Source organism: Morone saxatilis, unplaced genomic scaffold (assembly GCF_004916995.1).
Source record: "Morone saxatilis isolate NCDOM2014 unplaced genomic scaffold, NCSU_SB_2.0 Contig23, whole genome shotgun sequence".
In the NCBI taxonomy this organism is placed as follows: Eukaryota; Metazoa; Chordata; class Actinopteri; family Moronidae; genus Morone; species Morone saxatilis.
In genome coordinates, this window is record NW_023339796.1 from 8,601,028 (window position 1) to 8,628,774 (window position 27,747).

Genomic DNA, 27,747 nt, shown 5'->3' on the forward strand with positions numbered 1-27,747 from the left:
CAGATATTTGTGTAAAAATGTAGTTACCTCCCACCTTTGCTGCAAACCAAGTCCTTTACAGACCAGGAGCAAAGTCTAAATTCTGTAAACAACAGGTAGCCAGTGGAGATATCTGAGCATCAGAACGATATGATCAAATCTTTATTAAATTTTTGATCCCAGTCAGACATTTTCAGTCAACTGGAGCTGGCCAGTAATGTAGTCTGCGGGTGACAAAGGCATCCAAGAGCTTCAGAATCTGACTGGGATAGAGAGCATCATCATTTTGAGATATTCCTGACAGGATGGAGGGTTATTTTGGCGATGCTGCTGATGTGTGAAGAAAAATTCAGGTCAGCATCAATAATAACTTTGGACTTGGTCAGTGGTCTTGGGGATTAGGAGTTCCTCTGAACCTTTGTACTCAACACTATGATTTGAAAACAATGGTGAAGCAGTGAGGAGCACCACCCTCATGTTTCAGCACAACCCTGACGACAAGATCCAACCAAAAGACTACTTTTGTTATCCATAATAACCTCTTTTAAAGCTTGTAATTAAAATATCATCTGATCATTGATTGACACTAACCACTCAGCTGACCTGCTTCACACTCATCCCTGCTGCACATTCACATTGCTTTTCCTCTTCGCTGCAGCTGCTTCCCTCCGTCACCTCGTCTTCACCTTCACATCGATTCTACTCCAATATCAAAGAGGAGCTCTCTACTGTGTCATGTTGACGTCTGTTCTGTGACCGTCGTATTGAAAGTATCACTTCATAAGGAAAATGTGCCCGGTTGCTCTCGGTTTACCCAGGGGGATGGGGACGGGGGGCTTGTTTGTTCTGCCTGCCAAGCACGTTCAATGTTTGCTTTTATTTGTCCCGGGAGCATGTTAGACATATCAAGCAGATATGATCGAATTATTGCTTGCTAGAGAGTGCGTGACTGGCGGGTGTGGCGAATCACTCTGCTTTTGTACTTAAAACAGATTAAAATTCATGACTTTGTGGTAGAAAACAACTGAAGTTGCTGAAATGTATATGCAAAATGCTGAATCACTGTCGAATCATCTGCTGAATATTTCAGTGCAACATTATTCTTTAACATGAGAAGAGGTTCAGGCTGTTTAGTTGTAGAGATAGCAACCTCAGGTGTTCTTGAGATATTCCGTGTTTGAAACTGGTTCTGACTGGATTGGTATCGGTATTGGTGGTATTGTTTTTGATGTAATAGTCGTGAGGTTTATGAAGCATGTAGCTCAAACATGTAGTGAAGCTTCCGCTGACAAAATCATCAGATCTGTGTGGAGCGTTTGAGGAGACTGTGACCTTCCTCAAAACGTAAATGCGACATTCCCATGATGCTTGCCACACTTTTTTTTTTTTAACCATTCAAGGTTTGACTGTCACCGGTTTAATTACATCATCTTGTTGCACCCATTTCTTCTGCAGTGGTTTAAAGGCACTCGACTGGAAATAATCTTGACAAACAAACTCTTAATAATTGCATAACGGCAATGGATGGAAACATTCATTTGCGTTGTCCTCCTGTCGAAATTCAGTTAAAACGTTGCTTAAAACAAACTAGCTTGCTGAGACATAGTACGGCCATGTTTAAAGGCTAAAGTGTTTATAGTTTTTCTGAATGGTCACACTTGAAGGTGGGACAAAAAGCCAAAACAAGGCAAACTACATTCTCACCTCTGCAAACTAGGGCCAATTGTGGGGTCCAGAGGGCGGAAAGTCAGACATATTTTCCTATCTGATACCAAGAAATACCAGGGCCAGAATCACCTATACCAATACCAGCACCTTTTAAATTAAAAGCAGCTGATGTACAATCATGTTTAGGGGCCTCATTAATAGATTTCTGAATATATTTTTATTACCACTGTACTGAGTGAACCCGTTTTAATACTCTGTCTATTATTCAACCACGTACCCAACACAAGACAGTTTTTATTAGCAACAAAAATACAACAGCAGGAGAGAAACAAAGAGTGATGTTGATGCTAGTAATGATAACAACTATTTGTTGTGTTGTTTCTTGAGGTATTGATCCACCCACCCCTTGTTTTCAGGGTTACAGCTTAAAGAGGGCTTTATAGCTTTTTTTCAAACCTTACAAAGTGGTTCACAGTTCTAAATGAAATGAAAAGACAAGAAAGACATACAGAAATGTTTTATGAAACAAAGACAAACAAGAAACCAAGGCTTAATGAGGGATGCAAGAGCATCAATAAAAAAGAAGAAAAATAGGTATAAATATGAGATGAGACAGTCTTTGCTGACCTGACCTGAGGGTGGAGACTTCCTCCATCTGCAACTGCGATTGAACTCATCAAAGATGTGGCAATCTCAAAGTGTTAAGCCCAAAATAACCTGACTAGTACACCACTAAGAAGGCTTCACAGAAAAACGAGCGGTTCTTGGTCTGGTGTGGCTGCGTGTGTACATGATGCTGGCTCAGGCTCTGTTGAAGCCACTGCTGGGAGGTTTAGAGGGAGGAAAGGGGAAAGGGCAAGGAAGAAAGAGAGGGAGCACTGAAAGAAGAGAGCGTGCGTGTGTGTGTGTGTGTTGAAGGCCGGACTGCCATGGAAGCCCTGGGGACAGGTACAGTCTTTGCCCAAGGCTACTGATGCATGTTCAGACAGGGTGAGAGGATGGTGAGAAAGAAAGCCTCTCTCTTTCTCTCTCTGTAATATTCACCAACTTTTTTAGACAGGGGTGGGAGGGGGCAAGCGGCACTGGCAGTTGTGTGAGTGGCATGTGTCCTGTCCGCCACAGGCTCGGGCCACACTGAGCAGCAGGGACAGCTAGTTCCCCTGGGCTTGGCATTGCACTAGCAGGACCCATTTCAGGCAGTGGCCGTGCCATGGTCTGTGGCATCAAAACCAGCATAAAAAAGGAAATCGCTGGAGGGAAGAGATGTTGAGAGTTACAGAGGCATAAGAGAGGGAAAAAAGGAACGAAGGAGGGGTGCTGAAGTAGGGTGAAAAAGAGCAATTTAGTCATTTAGTCGATGCTGCTTTTTCCAGAGCAGCTTTCAAAGAACGAGCAGATGGAGGTTCAGCCTTGTGTTCAAGGACACTTTCGACTGGACACCAGGCTGATGGACACATCGGCTGTTTATGCAGTTCAAACCCGCGAACTCCGCCACCTTTTAACGACAGAGAGAAAAACAAGGTGCAGATTTCACAGACGCGACAAGCTCTGATCTGTACCGCTGTTCTTTTATCTTTCCATCCTCCTCTTCTAGTCGTTTTAGTGAGAGACTAAACCGACTACCCTTTAGTTCACTCAGCTGGACACTCTACTCCACCCCACCCCACTGCACACTACTACAGCTTTCATTGTTAGAACTGTTTCATGCATCAGATCTCATAAGAATGATGCTTTAAATATAAAAAGGAAATGAATAATAACCTTTTCTATTGATATCTGAGGAGAAAATGTGTCACCACAGCACCTTTTTAGAGTCCCAACCCCGCAGAACAATCAGGTTGGTGTTTGCAACGGCCCCCGTCCGCCTGAGACTGTTCAAGCATTATGGTACAGACACACTGAATACGTTGACTGATGTAAAGTTGATGGATCCTATTAATTTTCTATGGAGAGCAGGAGATCTGGCCATGCGGTACATGATGGATATATCATGTACCGCATCATGATAATCAAGATTATGTTACTATGTTGCCTATTTCTCGCTTCAAATTTTTTCAGAAACATATTTTAGTTGACTGTTTAACCATAATATGTAAAAGTTTCTGGGCTGGGCTGCCATGTTGAAAGTGGCCGATTGAAAACCAAGCACAGCCCGACTCGCTCACACAGGAAGACCAACACTTTGCCTGCAGACAGAACAACTAATTAGATTTTGGATTTAATTAGTGTTTTTAGATTTATTGAAATAATGGCATCTTCACAGTCAACAGTCAACACGTCTCCTTTAGGCCTAAAAGAAAACGAGATAGATGGAAACACATTGTTATATTACTAGTATAAGTAATAAGTGTGCCTGTTAACATGTATAAAAACAAAAAAAGTATATACCCAATATTGTGTATATGAGTTCTTGTTCCCTCTGTTAAATGTCATAAAAGGGTTGACACTGTCGAGAGCTGCTTCCTCTCTCTCATTCTGTCTGCTACAATATGTTTTAGTCTCTACATCCATTTTGTGACCCCCAAGGGTCCTGACCCCCAGGTTGACAACCACTGCTGTACAGGAAAAGGGCACGATTACAGCTCCACCGGTATGTTTTGCACAGCGTTGCTTTGAGCTAAATGCTAAAGTCAGCATTCTAACATGCTCACAATGACAATGCTGACATTTAGCAGCTAATGTTTCTCTTGTTAGCATGTTATCATTTGCTAATCAGCACTATAGACAAAGTACAGTTGAGGCACAACAATATTTGTTATAAATCAGTATTAGACAAAATAAAATAAAAAAAAGACCTGATTAGTTACTATCATTCATCTTTTTCACCATGAATATCATGACATGACATGACAATACATAGTTGTTGAGGTATTTCAGTCTGCACCAAAGGATCCACACAAATTCATTATAAGATTTTACTTGAGAGAAGTGAGTAGGAGACTATTTTGCTTGCTTTGATAGCCTCAGCTACATCCACACACCATCTTTTCCAATAGCTTGCCCAAGTGTGTTTTCAAGGGCATTTCCCTTTTGATTGCTCCGTGAAAGGCTTAAAAAACAAGCCAGCCCTGAAAAGTGATGGTGGATGGTGGATGGTGGGAAGGGGTGTGAGCCTTAGAGAAAAGCAAGTCAAAACCTTCATGCTCAGCTTTATTTGCTTGTTTCTGCCAGTGTTTTTTTCTTTCATTTATTAGAAGACTGACTGGGAGTTTTACCGTCTCGGTTCGTAATAAACAACAAGGAGAGAAAAACAGAGAAGAAAAGAAGGTTAGGGTTAGTTTATACAGAGCGAGATTTACGGTCAACTCATATTGTACTTTATTCTTGCACTGAGATATGACAGTTATATATCTGACACAAGACACATCACAGTGCAATTATAGTTTAATACATTGGAGCTGTGTATAGAAAGAAAGATAATTCAGGTATTGAGTTGTTCTGTCTAAAGCTTCTGTTGTTTACAAAAAGGCTACCGCCAGAGGAAACACGCTGCTACAGTGACGTTTAAAGGTGCATTGGAGGCAAATAAACAAAAAAAGGCTACAAAACAACACAAAATCCCTGCGTTTCTGACCACCTGATGAATATAAATCCAATATTTTCCGGTATTTAAGCCCTGTTTTGTAGTGTCTCTGGTTGAGCCTGTGGGCAGCTGTCTACAGAACGGTTGATGATAGCAAGGCATTCATTATCTGAAGGTTTAGCGTTTAGTCCAACAAAAACCTTTTGACCAACAAACACGGCACTCGCACTCTGCTCGGATTCACTTCATCTTACAGTGGACTCCAACCGTGACCCAGATTCATGTTGAAAAAAAAAGTATCCTACCAAATAAACTCCTCAAACAACTCCTGCAGCACAACCCACTTCTCTCACCACCGTCCATCTGTATTCTCAATATGTTGCAAACACACAGCACAGTTGGCTGAGCACCTTTGTTGCACCCAAGTATGTTGGCTGATTTTAGTTGCAAAAGAAAACTTTTCCCTCAACCTGCAACATCGACTGTAGTTCTACTTTGGTTGGTGGTTTTCTGCCTTTGATATTGTCACATTTAGATTAGAGTTGAATGTTAAAATATACAGGTGGGGATAATGGGTGGTTATTATGGTCTATTGAAGCTACTGACCTGTGAGTATCCCTGAAACTTAAAGTCAAATTGAATACACAGAAGGGTTTTGTAGCTGCAGCCTTACTTGGTCTGTTATGACCAGTAGATCAGGGTGGTTGATGTTAGCAAACTTGGCATAGATATTATAGATTATATGCTTTATGAGGTTTCCTGTGGTTACACTACATTTTAGCATGTAACAGATGCCATTTTTGGTTAAAATGTTGTCATGGATTCAGTGAGTTACTCTTTGGGGCACACCTAAACTGTTTTTTAGCCTATAATTGTTTACATTGTGTGAAATTGGCACCATTAATGTTTGCTGAATTAGCTATAAGAAGCTCCAGAATGCTATGTGCCCACTGATGTATAGAAAACTATGCCTGGATTACTGTGATACAGAAGAAGAAGATAAATAAAAATTCTCAGGCAAGTTCTGGAGTTATGAAGAAGCATCTTTTTTGCTATGATTTCTGAGCACAATTACTGAATTTAATCTAAAAATATGTGTATCACAGTTTGAAAACCTGTGGTATACAGTGATAAGCTGACAGAAAATGAGGGAGAGCCAATGCTCCCTGGATGAACTCAATCCAGGAACACAGTGTACTACAGTTATTACATAGATGACATCTTACACCTCTGCACCGCCAGGATGCCCCAATGATATCATTAAAGCAACTGACCCCAGACAATCTTGGGAAATGAAAGGGAAATTCAATTAGCCATTACCCTGTAACCGCCACATGTGGCCAGAGTGTCCACTGTTCAGCAAAATTGCATTACATAGTCTCACTTTAAGTACAAAATGCCACAAAGAAACTCTTGCTCTTTGATTCAGATGAGAAGATTTCCTAATTTTGTAGCTGTGCTGGAAATACAGGACATTTTGCACCTCATGCAGATGAATATGAACATTTCACAGTGTTTACATGTAGCCTTTGGAGTGCAAGTATGGACACTACACACTGATGTTAATTTGAGTTGCAGAAGTCAATGTCTGAACGATTTAGGTGTTTTTAATTTAAACTAGGATTTTAATGATGTTCCTGCAAGTCACTTCACATTTCATAAGAGCTGAAACAAGAAAAGCTCAGTTCGAGTGCAGAAAACATCCTGAGGGAAATCCACAGCATCTAATGGCCGACTGCAGCTATCATCCAATAAAAAAAGTTAGAGGTTTAACTTTATCTGTCATCCTTAGACTCATAATTGCAAACACACAGACACAGAAACACACACACACACACACATGCACAATGACTATTCAGTAAACCACACACAGATCTCCTTTATCACATCTTGCCAGACTCTGACAAACAACTGTAATCTCCTGAATACTGCGCTGACTGACACAGTCCATTCTCAAAAACACCAATTTTCTGATGCTCTATTTTCAGTTGTCTTATAATGCTATTACACTGAAAGGAGAAAGATAAGCTTCACAGTGTGAGAGTGACAGCGGGACACAGACAGAGAAACAGACAAACAGACAAAAAAAACAAAGAACAGAGATACGATAAAGACAGAGGATGCATTTTGTCTGAGAAGCACTGTCCTGCTGTGTGAGTCTGTAGCCGTGTGCGTGTTTATAATTAGTGTACTCAAGCCCAATTCTTTGAATGCAAATGCATCTGCTTATGTGACTAAAATAAAATTTCTTTTGAAGCTAATTCGACACGGCAACTGACAATTTCTTCAATTGTGATAATCTTTACGCCACCTTAAATATTCATTTCAGCAATTTAAAGCAGACACTTCCAGTTTGTCGGTGTGACTGACAGAGGTAACGGAGCGCTTATCAGGGGGAATACGCGGGAACATGTCAGCAAAGGTAGTTTCATTAATTCTACGCTAAATAATTTGTTTAATAGTCAGATCATAAGTTCACCAGGTAATTAAACAATTTTCAGTCCAAACAACCAACTGAGTAGAACATAAATTAAGTTAATGGCCTTATAAGTGGTTCAATGCATTTAAGCAGTCTTAAGTCATCTTTCTGTCTTCCTGTCAAACAGATATTCTTCCCCTGGATTTGATCCGCTCACTTCCACAGTAATATTATTAGTGAGCTTGAGGAAGTCATTAAAAACTGAACTGAAGTGCATCAAAAGGTTAATTTATTTGCTAATCATTCTCCTTCTCTGAACAATTATAATAAATCATCCCCTCCATGAGGAACTTCAGTGTCACTTTCGGTTGAGAGACTTGATCTCACCACATTTTACTGCTACAATCTCCAGTAGAGGCTGAAATAATTTGTGCACATTTGTGTGCGCATGAGTGTGTGGGACTGCGAGTGTGTATGCATGTGTTGCAGTTGGTGGTCTGACAAGGATTTTATTCCAAACAGACTACCGAACATAACCCTGACAGATGCTACTGTGTACTGTACTCATTGGAAAATGCATTACTTGACAAGTAATGTGTTAAGTAGTTTGGGTTTTTAAAACTTCCCTCACAGCAAATTAAAAAGAAATCTATTATGCAGGATAATGTCATATTTTATTGGTAAAGAAATCAGAACCAGCCGGTCATGAAACATCTTTTCGTTACCTGTTGTAGATGTCGTCATCCTCTCCTCCCCAGCCCCAGTACTCATTGGGGAAGCCGTTGATCTTCAGAAACTGTTTTTTACTGAGGCCTGAAACCCCTCCAAAGTAGCCTGCGTAGGGCAGCCTGCAGGAGAGCAGAGAGAAAGAGTTGGGATAGGAGAGGAAGAGAGAAAACGTGAAAAGAGGGAGACGTTATAAGGGGAAGCACTTGAGGACAGGTGACAAGAAGAAATCACATTTCAAAGGATATATATGTAGCATTTTAAATGAATATATTATTGCAAAATAGATTCTAATTGCCTAAGCAAACAAAACCCCTTCGCACAGTAGGAAGACTGGCAGCTTCAACTCTCTGCATCTTCAGTATCAAATAATTGAATTTCAGAGAAGAACTGCTTTTGTCAATGGCGAAAAGTGATATAAGCTTTTAAGTACTGTAAAGTAAAAACCTAAATCAGAAAAAAACTTTAGACATGTTCACACAAATGATTCATCCAACAGCATCTATGGGAAATGTGGATGCAACAACAACCCTGGAATAACCTACCATTATTTTAACTGTGGCTTCATTTGATTACAGCTTTTATAGGAAGGTATTGTCATTAGTAATTAAACAAAGACACAGTAGATTTTTTCAAAATGCTAGATGCAGCAAACATAACATAAAAAAAGGATCACCTTGTCCACACTACTGTAGTCTTATGTTTCATTACCATGGCAGTAGCTCCTTTAAACATCCTACATCTTTGTTTTAATATGTATTTTTTCAACTTTATTGGATGATGTCTGATTATCTTATTTCATAATTCTATGAATTGAATTATCTTTTTCTTCAAGTACAGCATGAAAGAACTGCAAACTTTCATTTTGTTATACAATCTTTTGTTGTTTCCTTTATAACCCTGGTCATACAGTGAGACAGGCACATTTTCTCCAACCCCAGTTGACATGACATCGAATAAACATTGCTACCCAGTCAGTTTACAGTTCATAATATTACTCATTTAATAATTTCTGGGCTGAGATGCAAGCTACCGTGTCGCAAAGACTGCCCCTGTGTTTGTTTTCAGTGCTTGTCAAGCTGAAATTGTTCATGAATCACGGACAGCAGCATCATGTGGCTTGTAGAGATGGCAGAATTTACATTTGAATAACATCTTCAAGTGTTTTAGGCAATCAGATCTTAATGTGTCTTGTCTTGGATGCGTTTTTAAGTGGATAATTTATGGGTGCCTTTTTATAGTAAGTGGATAATCCATAACCATACATAATCCATTCAAGACACATGAAATGACCGGGTATAAAGAGGGGCCATATTATTTCTGCATACTGCAGGCCTCTGGTGCTTATAAGCAGCCGAATTAACACCAGGTTGCGTATAAGCCAAGTTACCTTGTTCGCTTGAATGCTAGAAAGTCTTTAATGGCAAATTTTCTACCTGCAGCATTGTCCATTTACAATGAAAATGTCAGACAGCACTAAATTTAATTACCCCCAACATGAATGTTTGTGACCCCAGAATGATCAATTAAAAAAAAACACGAGAAAGAGAAATTAGAGCTTAGAGGACAACGAATGATGAAAAGAGAAGTAGATGGAGGAGGAGAAGATGAGAGCAGAGGAATAGAAAATAACAGCAAAATTAAAATGAATATAAGCGAAGAACAAGACAATTAAATGATGGAGGAGGAGTTTGTGTTCTGTTCATGAAAGTACCAGCCATGCATATTGTATGTGTGTGTGTTTGTGTGTGCATAGACAGTGGACAAAATTGGGCGGACAAGCATTTTATTTTTTCCTCGAAAGTCGTGAGACTATTGGAGTGGGACGGACGTCAGCTGCGAGTGTCATGACAGGCGCCTGGAGTCTAACCAGAGGGCGATGCGTATGTGTGTGTGTGTGTGTGCGCGCATGTGTGTATATTCTGTACAGCATGTGTTGTCAAACGTATGACGGCTCCTGTTGAAAGATGACAAGCAGAAACTAATGAGACCGTATGTTTCTGCACAAGTTCTCCTAGCAACAATATGGTAAGGAGTGCATGTGTGTGTGCGCTCAAAATGGAAGAAGAGTGAAATGAGAGAGAGAGAGAGAGACTAGAAATTGTTTGCATGTTTTTTTTTGAGAGCTGAATTTAATTTAGAAAGAGAATAAACAAAACTCTTATATAATTTCAAACAGCTGTGACTCCATAAACTTTATATCTGTCTGATTATTTCCTGGGAAAAGTGTGATATTTATGTGATATTAAGTTCTGAGTAGACCAAGCTAGCGAAGTGGAGGGGAGAGTTGTTTCACAAACTCTGCCACCTGTGTCGTCTTTTAATTTTAACCCCTCTATAAGATGCATGATAAACCTGTAGGCCTTTGTGTCATGCCGAGGACGCACAGATCAGACACAGGGAAGACCCTCTCTGTGGATCATCACAAGATGGTACTTTTTCACTTCCCTATTGCAGAAGAAGCAAGTAGAAAAAAATCTCTGTACTTTATTTTCTGTTGTCAACTGGCCTCCGTCACAATCTGATGCTGCATTCGTCCCATTCTGACTGTCCTGTTCACTGAGAGCACCCAATCTAGCAGAGTCATAATAGATCCACTATAGCTGTTTGATGGGGGGGACGTAACACACATTCAGCGCTGCTGGCTACCGCGACAAGTCCCTACCTAGGAAACATGTAAATACTTCATTTCAGTTATGAATATTTAATGTTACAGATAAATACTCAAGTTATTTAGGGGCTTTAACCGGTGATGTTCTAATTGTGAAGAAACATTTATTTTCTATCCTTAAACTCCATCAAACAAGTTGAATTAATTTCCTGCATCATTCAGCCTTTGTCTGTTCCTCCAGGAGTTGGCAGGCTTTTTTGGGGAGATTGTTGCGGCCTAAAATGCCTGATTTCACAGCTTTATATATTTTTAGCATTTTCTTTACAATAGTTGCTCCTGGAGAGACTAATTTGCTTGTGGTATTTTATTTACTTCTTCTCCTCCCTTATTGATGCACTGCCACCTTTTGCCAATTTTATCATTTCACATATTGCTTTCTTTAGTTTTCTCAAAATTTACAGTACATATTGACCCACTGAAAAGTGCAAAGTTGCCAGAATTAGGTCACGACCTAACATAAATCTGCAAATTGGCTCTAGCACACTTATACTGTGACTATCAAGGGAACAAGTACATTTAAACATCCAAAAGGTTCTGTATAATATAATGATAATTTTAAACATTGCATAAGGTCTTTTGACAGACTATCATTTGTGGAATGTTTAGGCCGTGTTGTGAAATGGACCTCAAGGTGACCCTTTCTGCTCAGAGAGCTATTGTAGGTGCTAAGGTAATGGAATAGCACTTAATGTGACCTGACTTTCACTGGCAAATGTTTTCACCATGTATCAAAAAAAAAAAAACTCCCAGTGCTTTTACATTTGAGAGCAGCTAAGGTTGTCTTCCTGAAATGACTCAGCTAAAATACAAAATCTACTCTCTTCCCCAAGTCAGCGTCGTGATGCCAAAACCTAATTTTATTTCATTAGTTTGTTTGTTTGTTTCTTGTTTGCTGAGTTTTTTTCCCTTTAATTTGAAAGATTCCTAAATGCTAAAACTAGCAGGACTCTTTGACCTTGGGAACCCGTTTTCTTCAAATTTTCTAATTTTTACATCAGCAATTAACTACAATCAATTCTGTGACCTTCCAGTCACTCAAATCACCAGGCTTTACTTTTGTCCCCTTTTTCTTTCATTTTTCAGGGGCCAAAAACTCTGGTGAAACTATTAAAAGTCTTTACTGATTCGTTGCTAATAAGAAATGTTAGCTACAACCCTGCTTACCACCTGGTATAGTATTTGTTGCCAGATAGCATTAGCTTATTGAGCACTATATCAGGGACCTGCAGGAGCCCCGGAGGGTTTGCAGTAGGATAACTCTTGTGGACTGACAGCTCTTGAATGGGTAGGTCACATTCACTGGCCATGTTTAGGCCATTAATCAATGCTTCCAGTGCTTTTAGATAATTAAGGGCAGGTGTGGTGTCATTATGCAAAAAGGCACAACTAAAACAGGACCCAACCATTCAGTGCAGGCTGTGAGATGTGTAGTTTCTCCTAAAAAAACGCAGAGGTCTCATTGCAGAGGGGCCAAGCACCTGTAGTAGGCCCTTAAAAGTGCTAATGGAAAAGCAAGAAATGGGAATTGAAATGAGAATTATAATGAGGTGTGCTATTTTACCACCGTGAACAGCGTCCTGCTGATATTTTAGAATTACAACTTCAGATAAAATATAAAAAAGATAAGATCGACTAAACTAGCGAGCATTTAGCATCCCACATTCAGTGATACTAGATGCCCATACAGCCATATAGTCATATAGCCAACACAATACATAATTAACCCAACCATGATAACAAACTGGGCTACAAGTCTGCAAGCAATGTGTGTACTACCATTACTACAATAACCAAGTAGAACAAGCAGTCAACAGAAGCAGCAGCAAACAACGCTACCTTTGGCCAGATAGCCCAAAATGCCATATAGTTACAGCCACAACAGATCTGTCATCACGAATAATCAATATGAAACTTATCAATGATGTTTTCATTCAGCAAAACCAGCAAAAATGACATTAATCCAATGTAGCCTACATGAAATGTACGAACTCAGCATATTCTACCACCATTATCATCATCATCATCATCATCATCATCATCATCATCACAGTTGCTTTCAGCTTCCTGCAGGGAGCAAGCTGCTGCCCCTTGCTAACATGTTCACCTGTTTGGCTAACAGAGCTAACCGCAGGACTCTGTCAGTGAGGGTTGTTGAGTGAGAAGAAGTTTGAGGAACATTTGAGGCCAAAGGATTCTTCCACTGCTCTCTGGACTCTTTTTTCCCACTTTTATTGTTATGAAAAACAGTGAGATAAACAGAAATACAGGCAGGCTACGAGCTTTTACAACTCCCAGAAAACGTGTTGTACCTGTTCGCATCCAAATCGACTGGCAGAGGGGTACTAAGGGAGTGGAATCAGCAACAATACAAACAGGCCACATTGCCCCCGCTGGTGCTGGCTACTGCGTACTGTCGAGAACCCCTGACCACTGCAGGGCTTGTCTCTGCTCTGCAGCAGACAGACTGGTTTGACTTTTTATTTTTGCCACAATCAAGACACACAAACAAACGTTATTCGAAATATTCAACCAAAGAACAAAAATGCATGTTCAGCGCTCCATGAGTGGAGGGAACTAGAAACATCTCCTGTTGCCAAGTCGTATCTATGGTTTCGTCCTATTTACTGGAATAGTGAACAACGTTTCCATTGCATTAGACCCTTATAGGATGGTAATGATTCTTAATATTAGGTATTAGGAAGGTGTTACCAAGGAAACTGTCATTGTCGTTACAGTTCTGGTGTGAAGTTAAAATGATCTTTATAGTTATTGTTATACTGTATTTATTGTTCTTGGTGTGGACGGCCCTTTATCCTTTACTTTAAACTGGCATCCAATGCACACCACCTGCACCCAGGTGGGAAGTATCTGTCTGACGAAAGGTTTCTTTCAATATATTTCCTTATTCAGGTTTCCTTGGTTGCTTTTCCTCCCTTAAGGAAGTCTAAGGTTCATGATGCTGGTTAAAGCTACATTTGAAAGTTTTAGCTGTTTTATGGCTGATTGTTGATTAGTTAGGTCTAGCTATGTTTTTATATTTTTCCACATTTTGTTTGTTTTTCTGCCTCTAAAATCCGTAGAGACTTCTCTGTAAAAAGGAGTTTCCACAAACAGGGATGACTGCTGATGACATCTGCTGCTGAATACACAAAATCAAGTTGGAATTAATTTTTTTCCCCCAGTGACTACAGCCTAGTCAGTGTATATTTCTGACTCTACAGTACGTGTATATTTCTTCCCACCCTCTGCCTATTGAGATGCAACTAAAATGTGTTTTTCGTTTTCAACTGATCTGCTAATTATTTTCTAGATTCACCGATTAATTGTCTATGCAGTGTCAGCAAATGATTGATTACTGATAAGCCGATGTCATATATAGAAAACACAGAAATAACAGGTGTCTTGCACAGCTACTTCCAGCCACTGCAGTAGATTACTTAACAACTTGCTCCATACAGGTTGGTACTGTATTCAAACACTTCAAAGTTAATAAGGGTCTTTTCACAAGCTGTAGTCTAGACTTGTTAGTTACGCTTTGTATCATGTGCTCTTGTTAGGACTACTGAAGTATGACCAAATAACAATTGGCGGCGGTGAACTGGGGTGTATTTTCATGCTAATTTAGGCTTCAGACAAGGATTTCAAAGTATAATGAGATTTAGTCAAATTAAATACTGTAAATTGTCTGTCAGAACAAAGACTGCAGGCCATCTAAAAAGTTTTTTTGTCAGGCAGCCAATTGCATATTTCTACATATTTATAATTTAACAAAAGACAAGCTCAAACTAAAATTATAAATTAGACTGTGGCAAATACCGTAACCTTATGTTGCATTCAAATAGGCTGAACTGGACTGTTCCGAAGCGTCAAGACTTATTAAGGTAAATTCGGGTAACATGCTCCCTCGCACGCCATGTTGAAAATCATCCCCTCACCTGAAGCCAAACTTATCCATGGCGATGGCGAAGTGTCTTGGCTGGTCGTAGCAGTGGTAGAGGTTGCGGTCGTCCATTGGGATCAGGTCCACGTCGCTAAAAATGAAGCAGTCGTACTCTCCGTCCTTCAAAGCCTCTGTGTAGCCAACGTTCAGCAACTTGGCACGGTTGAAAGTGTCCTCACCCAGCTGCAAGAAAACACACAACAAAGAACATTATTTCATTGTTTTCAAAGATGAGAAAGGCGATAACGTAGCTTCATCATTATCTGCTTGAAAGGCTCTGTGTTTAAAAAGAATGGGTAGTCATCTGAAACACAAATACGTGATATCATACATTTTAATTAACTAGATAACAGATACCATAACTCTGTGTCTCTTTTCTTTTTTTAATCTTTTTATAATGTAAAAGATTAAAAACTGTGATAGCCTAAGGTTAAATGGAGACTAATACAAGAGGTAAAGAGAGAGCATTGAAAACATACAAACCATGCTATTTATTATACTTAAATACTTTAGTATTAGCAGTTGCCCAAACTTTTTTTCTGGGGACCCACTTTTTAAAAATGACAAACCGTGGCGACCCAATTCACAGTAAGAAGAGCAAATTTGCACATAAATAAACGTTCCTGACCATTTTTACTGCCATTTCTGTATCCTGTCATATTTTCTTGAACAGGTAAAGCAGCCATTTTGAAGAGATATACGTTTGATAAATCACAACTTTGTTTTATGAATGTGTTATGAAAAACACGTTACTTTATAAGACCTAATTAATGCATTCAAGCGGAGTTACTGTATCTGGCCATCTGAATGTTTTTATTTCCCATAAATTAAACAAAATCAATGCATTGAGGTTAACTGAGGTTTCTCTTAGTAAAACAAACAGAATATGCGCTCACTTTATGAGACAAAATATGTGCATATAGGAAGAGTTGAGGCTCTCGTTTTTACTTCATCAATAAAACAATGCACACATTTTAAATACTTTATACATGAGAAAAAATAAGAAAAAATTCTACAAATGTATTTGTGACCCAAATAAAATCTCCAGCGACCCAAGTTTGGTTCGTGACCCAGTCTCTGGGAATGAATGGGTTTGAGCACTGTTGCAATTATGAATTGGGTTTTTACGTGTTTATGTGTGGTAATCACAACCTAATGCTTAACTGCTACAGGCACTGTTGTCATAAACAAAGAGAAAATTAGTTAGACCAAACCAAATGAGGTCAGGCTCACATCAAAGGTGTTTTTTCTGAATTAATTCAGTGTGAACTGATGTATTTACTGACCCCAAGAAAAGATCAGCTGCCTGAAACTGAAACACGTCTGCTTCTGAGCCACTGCCTGGCTTAAGTTTAACACCTTAAATTTAATTTTTCAACCATTTTTTCTCATATGTTTACCTCTGTTGAAGTAGAATCCTGCTATATATATGAAAAGATATGCAAATAAATGTTTTTTATTACTGCAGATGAAAAGGAAGTATTCCAGCCAGCTAACCAAGCTCGCTGTTTGCCCTGGAAGCAGATACCTATAGCAAACACAGACTGTAAAAACGATCACATACTCACATACTCACATACTAAACACACTCACATACCCTCACCCATACAGATCAATTGCTCTCTCATCCATACAGATCATTCAGTGGTTAAACTGATCAGAGATCAGATAAATGCTACAACAGCTTGTTATGTCTTCTGTTTGAGCCCCTTTAACCCGTCGCTTTAATGAGGCACGGAGAATGACAGCTTCAGTGTCACATTATTTTACAATATCTAATAGCTGTCCACACAAGACGCATTAAGTGACAGCGTGTAAGTGGGTTCAGAACCGCCACAACTTTTACAACACACCCAGGTTGAAAAATACCAGAATTTTCCTTGAACACGTCATCGCCAGCTAAGGTTATGCTTCGGTTTTAGTGCCTTATTGAACATCATTATTTAGTGTCTGTAGTGCTGGTCTGCATTTATCTCTATATGCAGTATGAACTGATGTGTGTATTGACCCCAAGAGAGATGGATGCTGCAGTGAAATACATCTGTTTTTCAGTCTCTGCATGGCCCAGGTTCAAAACTTTGGCTAAGATAAATGCATTCTTGCCGAGCAGCACAGCGGTGTAAAATCGTCAAGGTTAATATATATGACAGTTATAAATTCAATAATGCACAGGGTACTGTATGTCTCTTTCTGCAGAGCCCTTGTGCAACAGCTTGGCTTCGTAAAAATCCAAGTCCAATCCAAGTGAAGCTGCAGGGAGGTCAGTGAGCAAAAAGCGAAGCTACTGTGCAACTTGACACTCTTTGGCAGACAATTTTGTGACGCACGTTGACAGTCCATCTTCTCCGAACATTCTCTGAATTTAGTCTGCCTTTTATGACAAGTGCAGAGAGGAAGCCAAGGAAGGGGATAGGGAGAGACAGAGATATGAGATAAAAATTCAAACCCTTTGTACTGTCAGTACCTGGAACATGCATTAACAGAGAGTCATCAAGACTATTTCCCCTCAGGAAACACTTTTATTCACTTACTGTATAACTGTTTCATTTATTTTAGTACAAATGGCCTCATGTCCCAAAGCAAGTGCAAGTACAATCTTTATATGCATTGTAGTGTCAGCCGCCACAACATCTGAAGCCCTACTTGGGTCAGTGAGTTCCTCTGCCCATTGTCTGAAAAAGCAAAGGACAGAGAAATGGTGAATTTAATTACAAAATGAGTGAACAGATCGTAGAATGGAAGTAAAAACCTTTACATAAGAGCTGAAACAAATAGTCAATAATGTATTTTGATGATAAATTAATCCCTTAAATCACTTAAAAAGCATTTTTTTTTCCAAAATGCCCTTCTTATTTACTTTCCTATGTGATATTAAACAGAATATTTGGGGCTTTTGGACTGTTTGTCATACAAAACAAGCAATCTGAATATGTCACATTGGGTTCTGAGAAATCAGCATTTTTTGCCATTTTATAAACCAAATAATGTTTCAGTTAAACAAGAAAACAATCCGTAGATGAATTGGTGATGAAAGTATTTATTAGTTGTGCTCTATACCACATAAGTACAGACATGAAGGTCTGAAAAACTTATTGTGAAAATGATTGAAATTGCTCTTTATTTTAGGACTTGGTTTGGTGGTGTCTTGTAAGCAACTGTTGGCTGGCTGCAGTTGTATGTACACAAAAATAAAATCTTCATTCATTCACTGTTATTCCTGATAGACAATATCAGTATAGTGAACTGAAGAGAAATCTATTATATTTACACTGGAAAATTTACTTTTTTAGTTATCATGACTGTAATGTAGACTTTCATGCAAATCTGACTAGTGTAGTACTGTTAAGTCCTAATGCAAAATCTGTATAAATGTGAGGGGCCCCACATGACAAGATTAAATTTGTTTATGTAAATGAGACTGGGTCCCAGTTTGAAGCTTCATTCCTCATATCATAAAAAAGTACTTCCCTATTGGATGAATGCCTTAATATCTACAGTATGTAGCAGAACAATGAACCACTGTTACAAATTTGCTGCAGTCACGTATTCCTTGGCCATTAGGGAAAACCACCCAGTTTTGACAACACCGAAAATCTGCGAGATGATTAATGCATCTGCTGACTGTCCTTACTACTGTTCAGGACACACTTCTTTCTTTTGTTTTTTGTTTTTTTGGAGGTACACTTGCTTCCATACTGGTGCATTATCTGTTTGGACTGACCGTGAATCAAGTACAATGCGTAATCTCCCTGGTAAACCCACTAATACCTGAGATTTGAGAGCATAATCCCCTGTGCAGGTAACAAAAAATCTATTGTCACAAATCCACTAGGGCTCCAACAGTCGGTTCAATAGGTTGGAACAACATCATATGAGGATAGGAGAGCAAAATATGACCAAAATCAGCCCAGAAACTAAGTAAAGCAAGATCAGCTAGAAGTTGAATAAATCTTTAAAAGAAGCAACTATTTCACAGAAGTAAAACAATATTCAGTGATTCTTGGGACAAAATATAAATAATAGTTGTGGAGTAAAATGACAATAATCTAAACTATTAAAGTAATGAGCCTTTGCACAATAAAATCTTATGTTAAATTATATCTCAAATATTGAATTTAGTCTTCTTTAAAAAGTGTCAAAAAGTTATGCACATTTTGACATTTTATAATAAGACACTTTTTCTTATTGTGGCTTTTGCATTGGTTGTATAATTTATAAATGCCTTTCACAAGAACTACCTCATGTCTCTGCAAAAAGTTCAAAAAGTTTCATCTCAGAAGTCGCTCTATTGTGCTGCAAGTGACAATCAATATAAACACAGATTCTAATTTTCTTGCATTTGTTTGTGTGTTTGAGAGACAGAAACAATGAGTCAGGGAGGCAGAAAGAAAGACAGTCTCTGCTGTGTAGCTCCCTGCAGATGAGCAAATATATTTTTACAAAAACCAAGCCCTCTTTTTGTGCTCCTAACCTCATTAAGCATTATTGCGGCCAGTGTATATTATTTTTTAAATTTAGATCATTATTTTTTAATAAGACGTCTGCGTGTGAACCTCCCAGCATCTCGGCTTTATGGCGCTTTACATCTTTCCAAATCACTTCTTGCCATAAGAGAGTTCACATCAGTTGCAGGATGTGAGGTAAACTGACACCCATTATACTGTGCCTGTCCAGTTTAAGTGGAGTATACAGAGGCAATGGGATTGATTGATATAATGGTATGTGAGTGTGTGCATTAATTTGTGATACCTTGATCAGATTTTTTACTGCATTTTGTTCATTTTTGGGGTAATTTCATGTAACTATTTGACTGAATATTGATATGTGATATGTAAGAAGTGTTGTATTTCAAATGTACGTCCACAAGATGCAACAATCATTTCACAATATAAACTGGCCACAGGCCACGTTGAAGAGGATGGTGCAGTTCCTCTGTGCTAAAACCAGTCCATCTCCGACCGCTCCATTGTTGAGTTTTTTCAATATTGGTTGTTTTATTTTGTTGACGCAGTGTTTTCTGTGGACTCTGCATTTTCCCCAGCTGCCGGCTGCATTTTGCTCCCCCCACCTCCTGCTTTAGGTCTGTTGTTTCCTGACCAAATGTTTTTTCTAATTTTTTCTCACTTACAATGCACTGGAAGGGGACTGTTCTGCCACAGTTTGCCTACACAGGCCCACAGGGAACAGTAAAACCACTCATGTGTGAATTTTTGACAAATCAACAAATTACATGTTGACAGGGTGAAATGCAGAAAGGGTACTCCAATTTAGCAGAGGGCGATTTCTGGCTCCTCATTTGCAATTTCACAGGCATCTTTTAACTTTCAAGGACATTTCTGCTCCATTAATTTTTTATCAGGCATAATACAGTGTGCATATGCATGTGAGCATACGGTCTTATATAAGTCTCGTATAAGTGAGTTTAATGACAAGAGTGACAAGTGTGACAAGTATGTGTGTGTCACAAACATGGTTTCTATGAGTTAGAGCTCTGCCTCCTCAAACTGACAGATATTTGGAAAAAATATCATGAAAAATTATCCTGAGACAGACTTTCAACTAGCTGCATCATCCAGCACCTCAACCCTCAATTCAGTGTTCTGCACAGACTCTTACTTTACTTCTGTAACTTCCCCACATTTGTTAATTCTTTAACCAAGCAGGTCCCCCTCACAATGACAGATTTCCTTTTGCAAGGTGCCTCGCATTGCAGGAACACTAGGTAAATTAAATGTTGGTCGCAGCTTTAATTTCAGACAATAGTCTCCCAACTACAGGCTTTCATTAGTTCATTGTGCAGTAACTGGCATTTAAATAATAGAAATCATGGTGAGCTGATATTTTACATCGAATGAAATTACACCCTTTTGGCTGAGGCTTTTGTCCAAAGTGACTAACAATAAGTGCATCAAAAAATCTTGATCGCAATTGATTATTAACTTTATCACCTTTTAACTTCTGTGAACTGTAAACCGCCATGTTTCTGCAGAAGCTCAGAATGGACAAACCAAACACTGGCGCTGAATATGGTGAGTGTCGCGGTCACATGTTGTAAACACAACACTAGAATATTGTTAGCTTATACTTAAGTTGATATGGTGAAAGTGCTAACAAACAGTTGACTATTTACACATTCATCAGACAGACAGACAACAAACATTCATTCATTTAGAGTCCATCTTAGTCTAGGATTCACTCTCCTTTGAGCTCTGGTTTGGTCTCTACCAACTTCTGTGATAAATATCTGACTGTTTCTCTGCTAAACGCTCCACTATGTTCACCATTTAGTCGCTAACTTTGTCTGTCTGCTGTTTGGAGCCAGCAGGTAGCGTACAGCTGGTTCATCAGCTGCTACCTGATTCGGTTGAAAATGATGTTGATTAGAACTGTGTGTATAAACAGTTTAGTTGTCATACAAAAACAATGAGCTGAAAGATACTAAAATGCACCGTAGAGCTGAGGGGAACTGCAGAGTCAGAGGAAATTCAATGCATTTGCCACTATGAGCGACACCTTACGCATCTGACCTATAGTCAATAGAAAAAAATGGTAATTAAAGCAGCTTTAAAAAGAAGGATGTCCAGATACACAATATTACAGACAAGCTTCTGCACCAGCACAGATGACCGATACCCAGTACATCGTGGGTGGTTGATAACTGGGATTAAGAGCAGGCAGCAGCTGGGAAAGGAGACCTCTGACTGGAAAACCGCTGAGGTGAATCACTGGCTGCCTGGGAAAATACAGGTGGAGTAATTGAGTGGAGAGCACTCATCGTCTGCCATCAAGGTGTCCAGTTGCTCCACTGCAGAGGCTCAGTGGCTGACAGCAGGAAACTGTGGCTGTAACACTCTCTGTTGTGGTTGCTGGCAGGTCCCTGTAATGTGTTCAACAGGGTGTATGAGGCAAGGCACGGCTAAAAGAAATGGTGGATTTGGAAATGAGATTTGGACCATCTGGAGCTGGTTATCATCTTCAGTGAAATCGATAATGAACCATCTCAACGAGCCAGAAGATAAAACTGACTAAAAAAAAACAACTGCCCTCAGATTTTCAGAGTTCTTCTGAAATATTCATGACACTGATATCTCAGCTGTCTTAAAGGCTCAATGTGCTCTTTCAAAAAGGTTTCCTGAGTGTTAGCAATCCCTTGGCACACACCTGTCGAATGTAATGGAAGTCCCTTTCACAGCAAAGCAAAGATGTGTGCATTTTGGTTATGTCTGGAAAACCTGAGCTATAAACTGGTCTTGCCAGATCCTTGAAGACATTTAGATTCTCATCCAAAAGGCGTCTTCAGTGCTGAATGACTGGTGGGAAGTCATTTAAACTCTGTAGAGTCATTTTTTAACACCTTGAGAGTAGCTGAAGAAGCATTCAAAGGGCTTTGGATGAGGCAAAACATCTTCAAGGATCGGAGCAAATCCAGTTGCCCCTGATTTTGCACTTCTAGATATAACATGAGTCATTTTTGAATATGACAAGAGAAATGTTTTAAAGGGAGGAATCATCAGAATATAGTTTTTAACTGCTTGTGAAACAGTCTCAATGTAATACTGATTCCTCTATATGACCTATAAGCACACAAGAAAAGAAGAAGCGAGAAGATTGGCCATTTCTACATAGTTATTCTTAATGCCTGCCACCTGGTCGGATTACCCTTGAAATCAATTAAAAGAGGCGGCGGAAAAACTACCGCTTTTGTACACAGGGGCTGCCAGAATCACCAAACATAATCAATAAGAATGTACCTTGTTGGTGCTTTAAGGTTTTTGTCTTTTAACCCTGTTGGGAAGAGCAAGGGGACTCCGTGGAAGGTAACATTAATCCTAAAACCCACTCACAGTAAAACCACTCTAACCCAGGTCGGTGGCAGCCACTATTTATTTATTCAGCATTCGAACAGTTATTTGTCATGCCCTCTTTGACCTCCTGTTGTTGCTCACTGTCGGTGGAATCCCCACTGCCATTGTAAGAGGAATTTGTTTAAAAGTTTGAGTAAAGATTGTCATCTTTAGAAGAAAAAGGCACTCCCACCGGGCGTCCCTTGACACAGCAGTCAACAAATCTTACCTTCAATCTTTTCAATCATATCACCTGATCTGACTGAAATACACCTACAATTCCACTACATCTGGGAAAACTGCTGAGGATCATCTGATATGATCTAAAGGTCCAGAACTAAATGGACATTGAGGTTTTGTCAACTATGTCAAACACATCTTTTGGCCTTTCTGCACTGAAATGTCTTGCTTTTTATTGTCCAACATATGTGCTGATACCACATAAAGGCCTGGCTCTAATTTAAACCCTTTTCATCCAAATTCAAATTAAGAGGTGGGAAAATTAGTTTAAAAGGCCTTTGGGGACACAAAAACAAATAAATAAATTAAGGGAAATATACATTTGTTGTTTCATCCTAGCCTTTATTTTTTCACTTATGACTGCTCCACTCCCAAGGTGAAAGGTAAATCTTCTTCCACTTCCCCTCCCTCCCTGCACTTCCTGCTCTCATGTCATCACTTACATTTATTTTCTCTGTGCTCCTCTCATGCTTCTTGCTCTTTCTGTCTCTGGCAGTACTTCCCTGGTGTCTCTGCAGTAATCTGGTCAGTGTCAGTCTCTCTTTCTCAACATGCCCTCTGAAAACCAATTAACCCTATCAGCCATATCTGAGTATCACCAGATAAATCCATTGCTGCTGCTCCCTCTGTGAGTGTGTGTGTGAGCATGTGTGTGTGATGAAGACCAACATGCAACTGTCTCTCATGTCTGGTGACCGTACGCACACACACACACAACATACCTGAACTGTTGCCATGGAGATGGATTAAGGCCCAGCCAGTGACCTGCCTCCTGAATGATTGTCACCACACGGCAAGTCTGTGTGTGTGTGTGTGTGTGTGTTTGAATGTAATGTGTGTATGTCTGTGCACAAATTTGGAGTGTCCGTGTGTGTGTGTGTGTGTGTGTGTGTGTGTCAGGATTTATCAGTGTCCTGCAGATAGGCAGAGGTGGGGCCTCTCATCCTATCATTTGGCCAGTCAGTCAGCGCAGGGAAAGAGGGACCACAGGAGAGGCAGAGAGATTTCACCTTATCTCACTTAATGGAGATTGAGTTAAATGCGTGTCTGTGTGTGTTAGCTTACTGTGTGTGCACATGAGCATATGTGTTAAGAAGAAAAAGGAACTGTACTCCAGAAAACAACAATTGTAAAATCATAGCTTAGCAATCGTAGCGAACCGAGGTCTGTCAGCTTTTGGATTTTTCTGCTATGTAAGAGGTGTGCTAAGGATGTAGTAAGACAAATACTTGGCTTTTTAAAGAATGTGGAGGGTAGTGTCTTTGTTTCCAAAAATCAATAGCATAAGAGAAAAAGCATACAGATGAATTAAAAAGTGTGTTTATCTGCTCAAGTAAGCTGCAATCATTGCCATGTCCAGCTAACTAGCTTTCTAGGCCAAGGAGCACATTATTAACTACATTAGTTTATGGGAATACAGATTATGTTAAAATAAAGCACAGTTCATGACTAGTCAGCCACTGTGTTGTATTTCTACACTGTACAGAAGCTGGTCATTGGATGCCATCAGAGTTTAGGCTAACGTTAGCAGCTCTGTCCTGCTATTTACTGGATTTGAGGAAGTTTGCCCTCCAGCAACTGCACCAAAAAATATCCAAGACAGTGTTAAAAAACACATCAGCTAGTCCTCGAAATAACAGTCTGATCTTACATTTGTCCTTACCATACCTATAGTACTAGCACTATAGCTTTGCATGGCAAAACAAGAACAATACGGTTTATTTATATCCATGAACAAAATGCTTGACATGGTAGCAACAGTAACTAAGGTAATAGTGGCCTTGGTAGCCGAGTGGTTACAGCGTTGTTCCGATACCATTTTTTCCCTCCCGATACCGATTCCGATACTTTTCCTGTGGGTATTGGCCGATCCCGAGTACCGATCCGATACCAAAAAAATTATATGTTATAAAAAAAATATCATACTACGCCTGCATGACTGTGATATGATTATCATTGTGGTAAGGCCTGGCTCAGGTTAGAACTCTTTGTAAAACATGAATAAATACAGCAAATCAAAGCCCATTTATTTTTAAATAAAACAGTAAGAAAAACAGTAGTGCAAACAGCAACTTACAATACCATGTCGCAGTCTACTTGGGAGATTCCTAGTTGAAAATATTGCCACACGCCGACACTGATAAGTGTCTACTTTAGATAGCCCAAATCCTCGCGTCAACCGTCTCTGACACACGTGGTCTGTGGTGTCTCTTTCAGCTGACAATTCCTCCTCGTCCCTCCTAAAACAGCAGCTGGCCAGGTTGCAGCACAGCGCCACTGTTTTAAGAGCGGCGAGGAAAAACTGTACCAGAGCTGTAAGGAGCTTAACCAGTAACCATATCGGATTACTAATTTAATAAATTACGTGGTAATCGGATCGGTGCCCTGGACTTCAGTTAGCTCCGATACCGATCCAAGCATTTTCGGCAGTATCGGAGCAATTTCCGATTTCCTGTCTGCCTTTGCTGTCACAAAAATACCCCCAAAAAAACCTTCTTAAAAACAAAAACTGAAATACATGAATGAGAAAAGGAGAAAAGAGAGCTATTGCATTCATTGGAGCCTGTGTGAACATTTGTGACTAAATGCACTCGGCCATGCGTTCTTAATAAAAGATGATGATCCCTTCATTCCACTGCCACCTGGGAAACAGGAGGCTCATCAAAGCTTGATTAGATACCGCAGTCAACCATGCACACACAAACACACACAAACACAAACACATGCCAGGCTATGTATATCTAATTCATAACCTTACAGTCTTCAATCATTTTTCGCAGCAGCGTATTTCCTGCTTTATGAGAGCTTGGCACAGACCACAAAGAGTGAGGAGGGAAGATCGTGACGGGGTTGGCATGGGGCCAGAATAACTAATTTGCTGTAATGACTTTCTGGCAGTCCGGACGCAAAGGAGCTCCCAAATAAAGCGGAAGGCCGGGCCACGATGGGCAATTCAATTACCATTTTCCTGCTCAGTGTAGTCGATAGACGCGGGTCAGGGCAACATCAACACAACAGCCAGTGGTGATATGCTACTCTGCAGCACTGAAACAATGAAGCAAGTAATTTGTTGTGAGTAAATAAGTACAGGACAGCACTCACCAATATAAACTGTAATGTAACTTTTGTTTTATTGCAAGGATCTGGACCGAGATCTCCGTATGGAAATAAAAACAGTCCACAATGTTCCTTTTCATTTCTGGTTATTGTGTGGAGAGTCAGTGCTGAATTAAAACAGCTGAAAATATTAACATTTAATATTAAGTGTAAAGGGAGTGAGGGAAATCACAATTATTCTGCCCTCTATATGATACACTGACACACACAGTAAATTTAATGGTTTTATTCCTAATTAAAGGTTTTACTGATTCAAAAGGTTCAGTGGAAAGGCCAAACAGTCTCAAGAGACCAAAGCTGAAATAACACTGAAAATTAAAATCTCAGCATACAGTATGATTTACTGTGCTGCCCTGATTCACACAGACGACTCAGTGATTTCAAGAACAAAAGTCTCATTTATACAAACTTTGAATACAATCTAAACCACTATCTCCAATTCATACTACAGAATTAAATATCAATACATAAACATTACGACATATTTTAAGACAGGGAACCAAAATGTTGAACAACATTGAAAGTGAAAGTCCCTGTCTAGAGCCAGTGTTTGGTTTGTCTGCTCTCGGCTACTGTAGAAACATGGCGATTCAACATGGCGGCCTCAATGGAAGGTGACCCCCAGTGTCTATAGATAAAAAAAAGGTTCCTTCTAAGGTAATAAAACATAATGGTTCTTATTAAATAATTATACAATGAAAACATAGTTATGCGTATTACATTCCATTTCTGCTAATAGATCCATACACACAGGACCTTTTATAGTATACAAATCAACAAATTTCCTTCCTTCCTTCCTTAATTTAGCCAAAAACAGACATTAATATATGGTTATTATATTCTTTAACAATTTCTCAATTAATTTCTTAAAATAATATACAAACTCATATTTTTATGGCTGCATCATTGCATCAAATGCAGATACTCTAGATGTAATTTTTATACACATTTCCCAAAACTTCAGCCAGAAGTTAAAATAATGGTCTGTGTAATAATGTCCCAATGGGAAGATTATGGTATTATCTTTACATTATATGTCCCTGCTGTGTTTGCATTACCATCCTAGGTCCTAAAACCCTCCTCCACTCCACTCTTCTTGTTCCTACAGTTGATAGTTTGAGTTTCACTGTACAGAACTGTGTATGTGCAGAGTCCAGTGTGCAACATGTGATGCAGAAACTTGAAGCCACAAGTGCACATTAATGTGGAAATTATACTTTTTTGTTTATTATTATTATATTTCCAAGCAGACTTTTTGCATATCCGTCTAAATATATGTCTGGAGGGGATCTATAGGCTCTGAGTACATTTTAGCTGCCTTGAAGTCAGGATTTCGATACAGAGATAATACTTTGTGGTATTGGACCAGAGTGACAAACCAGAGTACAGTTAGCAGCGCCCTGACATGACAGCATCTTCAGAGAGAGAGAGAAGAGGGAGGAAAGAGTGACTAGCACTGAACCGGATATATCAATGTGACAGCAGAAGCCAAAGAGGAAGAGGGTCAGAAACAGAAAAGAAAGACACAAAACAAAAGACTGACATACAGAAATAAAGGAAGACGGAGGGAGAGAGAGAGAGAGAGAGAGAGGGAGACAGACAGACAGAGGCACAGCAACA

General features: G+C 39.4%; 1 protein-coding gene across 1 annotated transcript in view; it reads right to left on the minus strand.

Moving 5' to 3' along the window:
- The window catches only part of b4galt2 (UDP-Gal:betaGlcNAc beta 1,4- galactosyltransferase, polypeptide 2), a gene marked incomplete in the record, with an annotated part of 149,192 nt that overhangs the window by 22,301 nt on the left and 99,144 nt on the right, over window positions 1-27,747 (minus strand). The window contains 2 exon segments of the mRNA XM_035671515.1: window positions 8,315-8,437; window positions 14,922-15,109. Of these exon segments, the coding sequence (XP_035527408.1) occupies window positions 8,315-8,437; window positions 14,922-15,109 (311 nt within the window).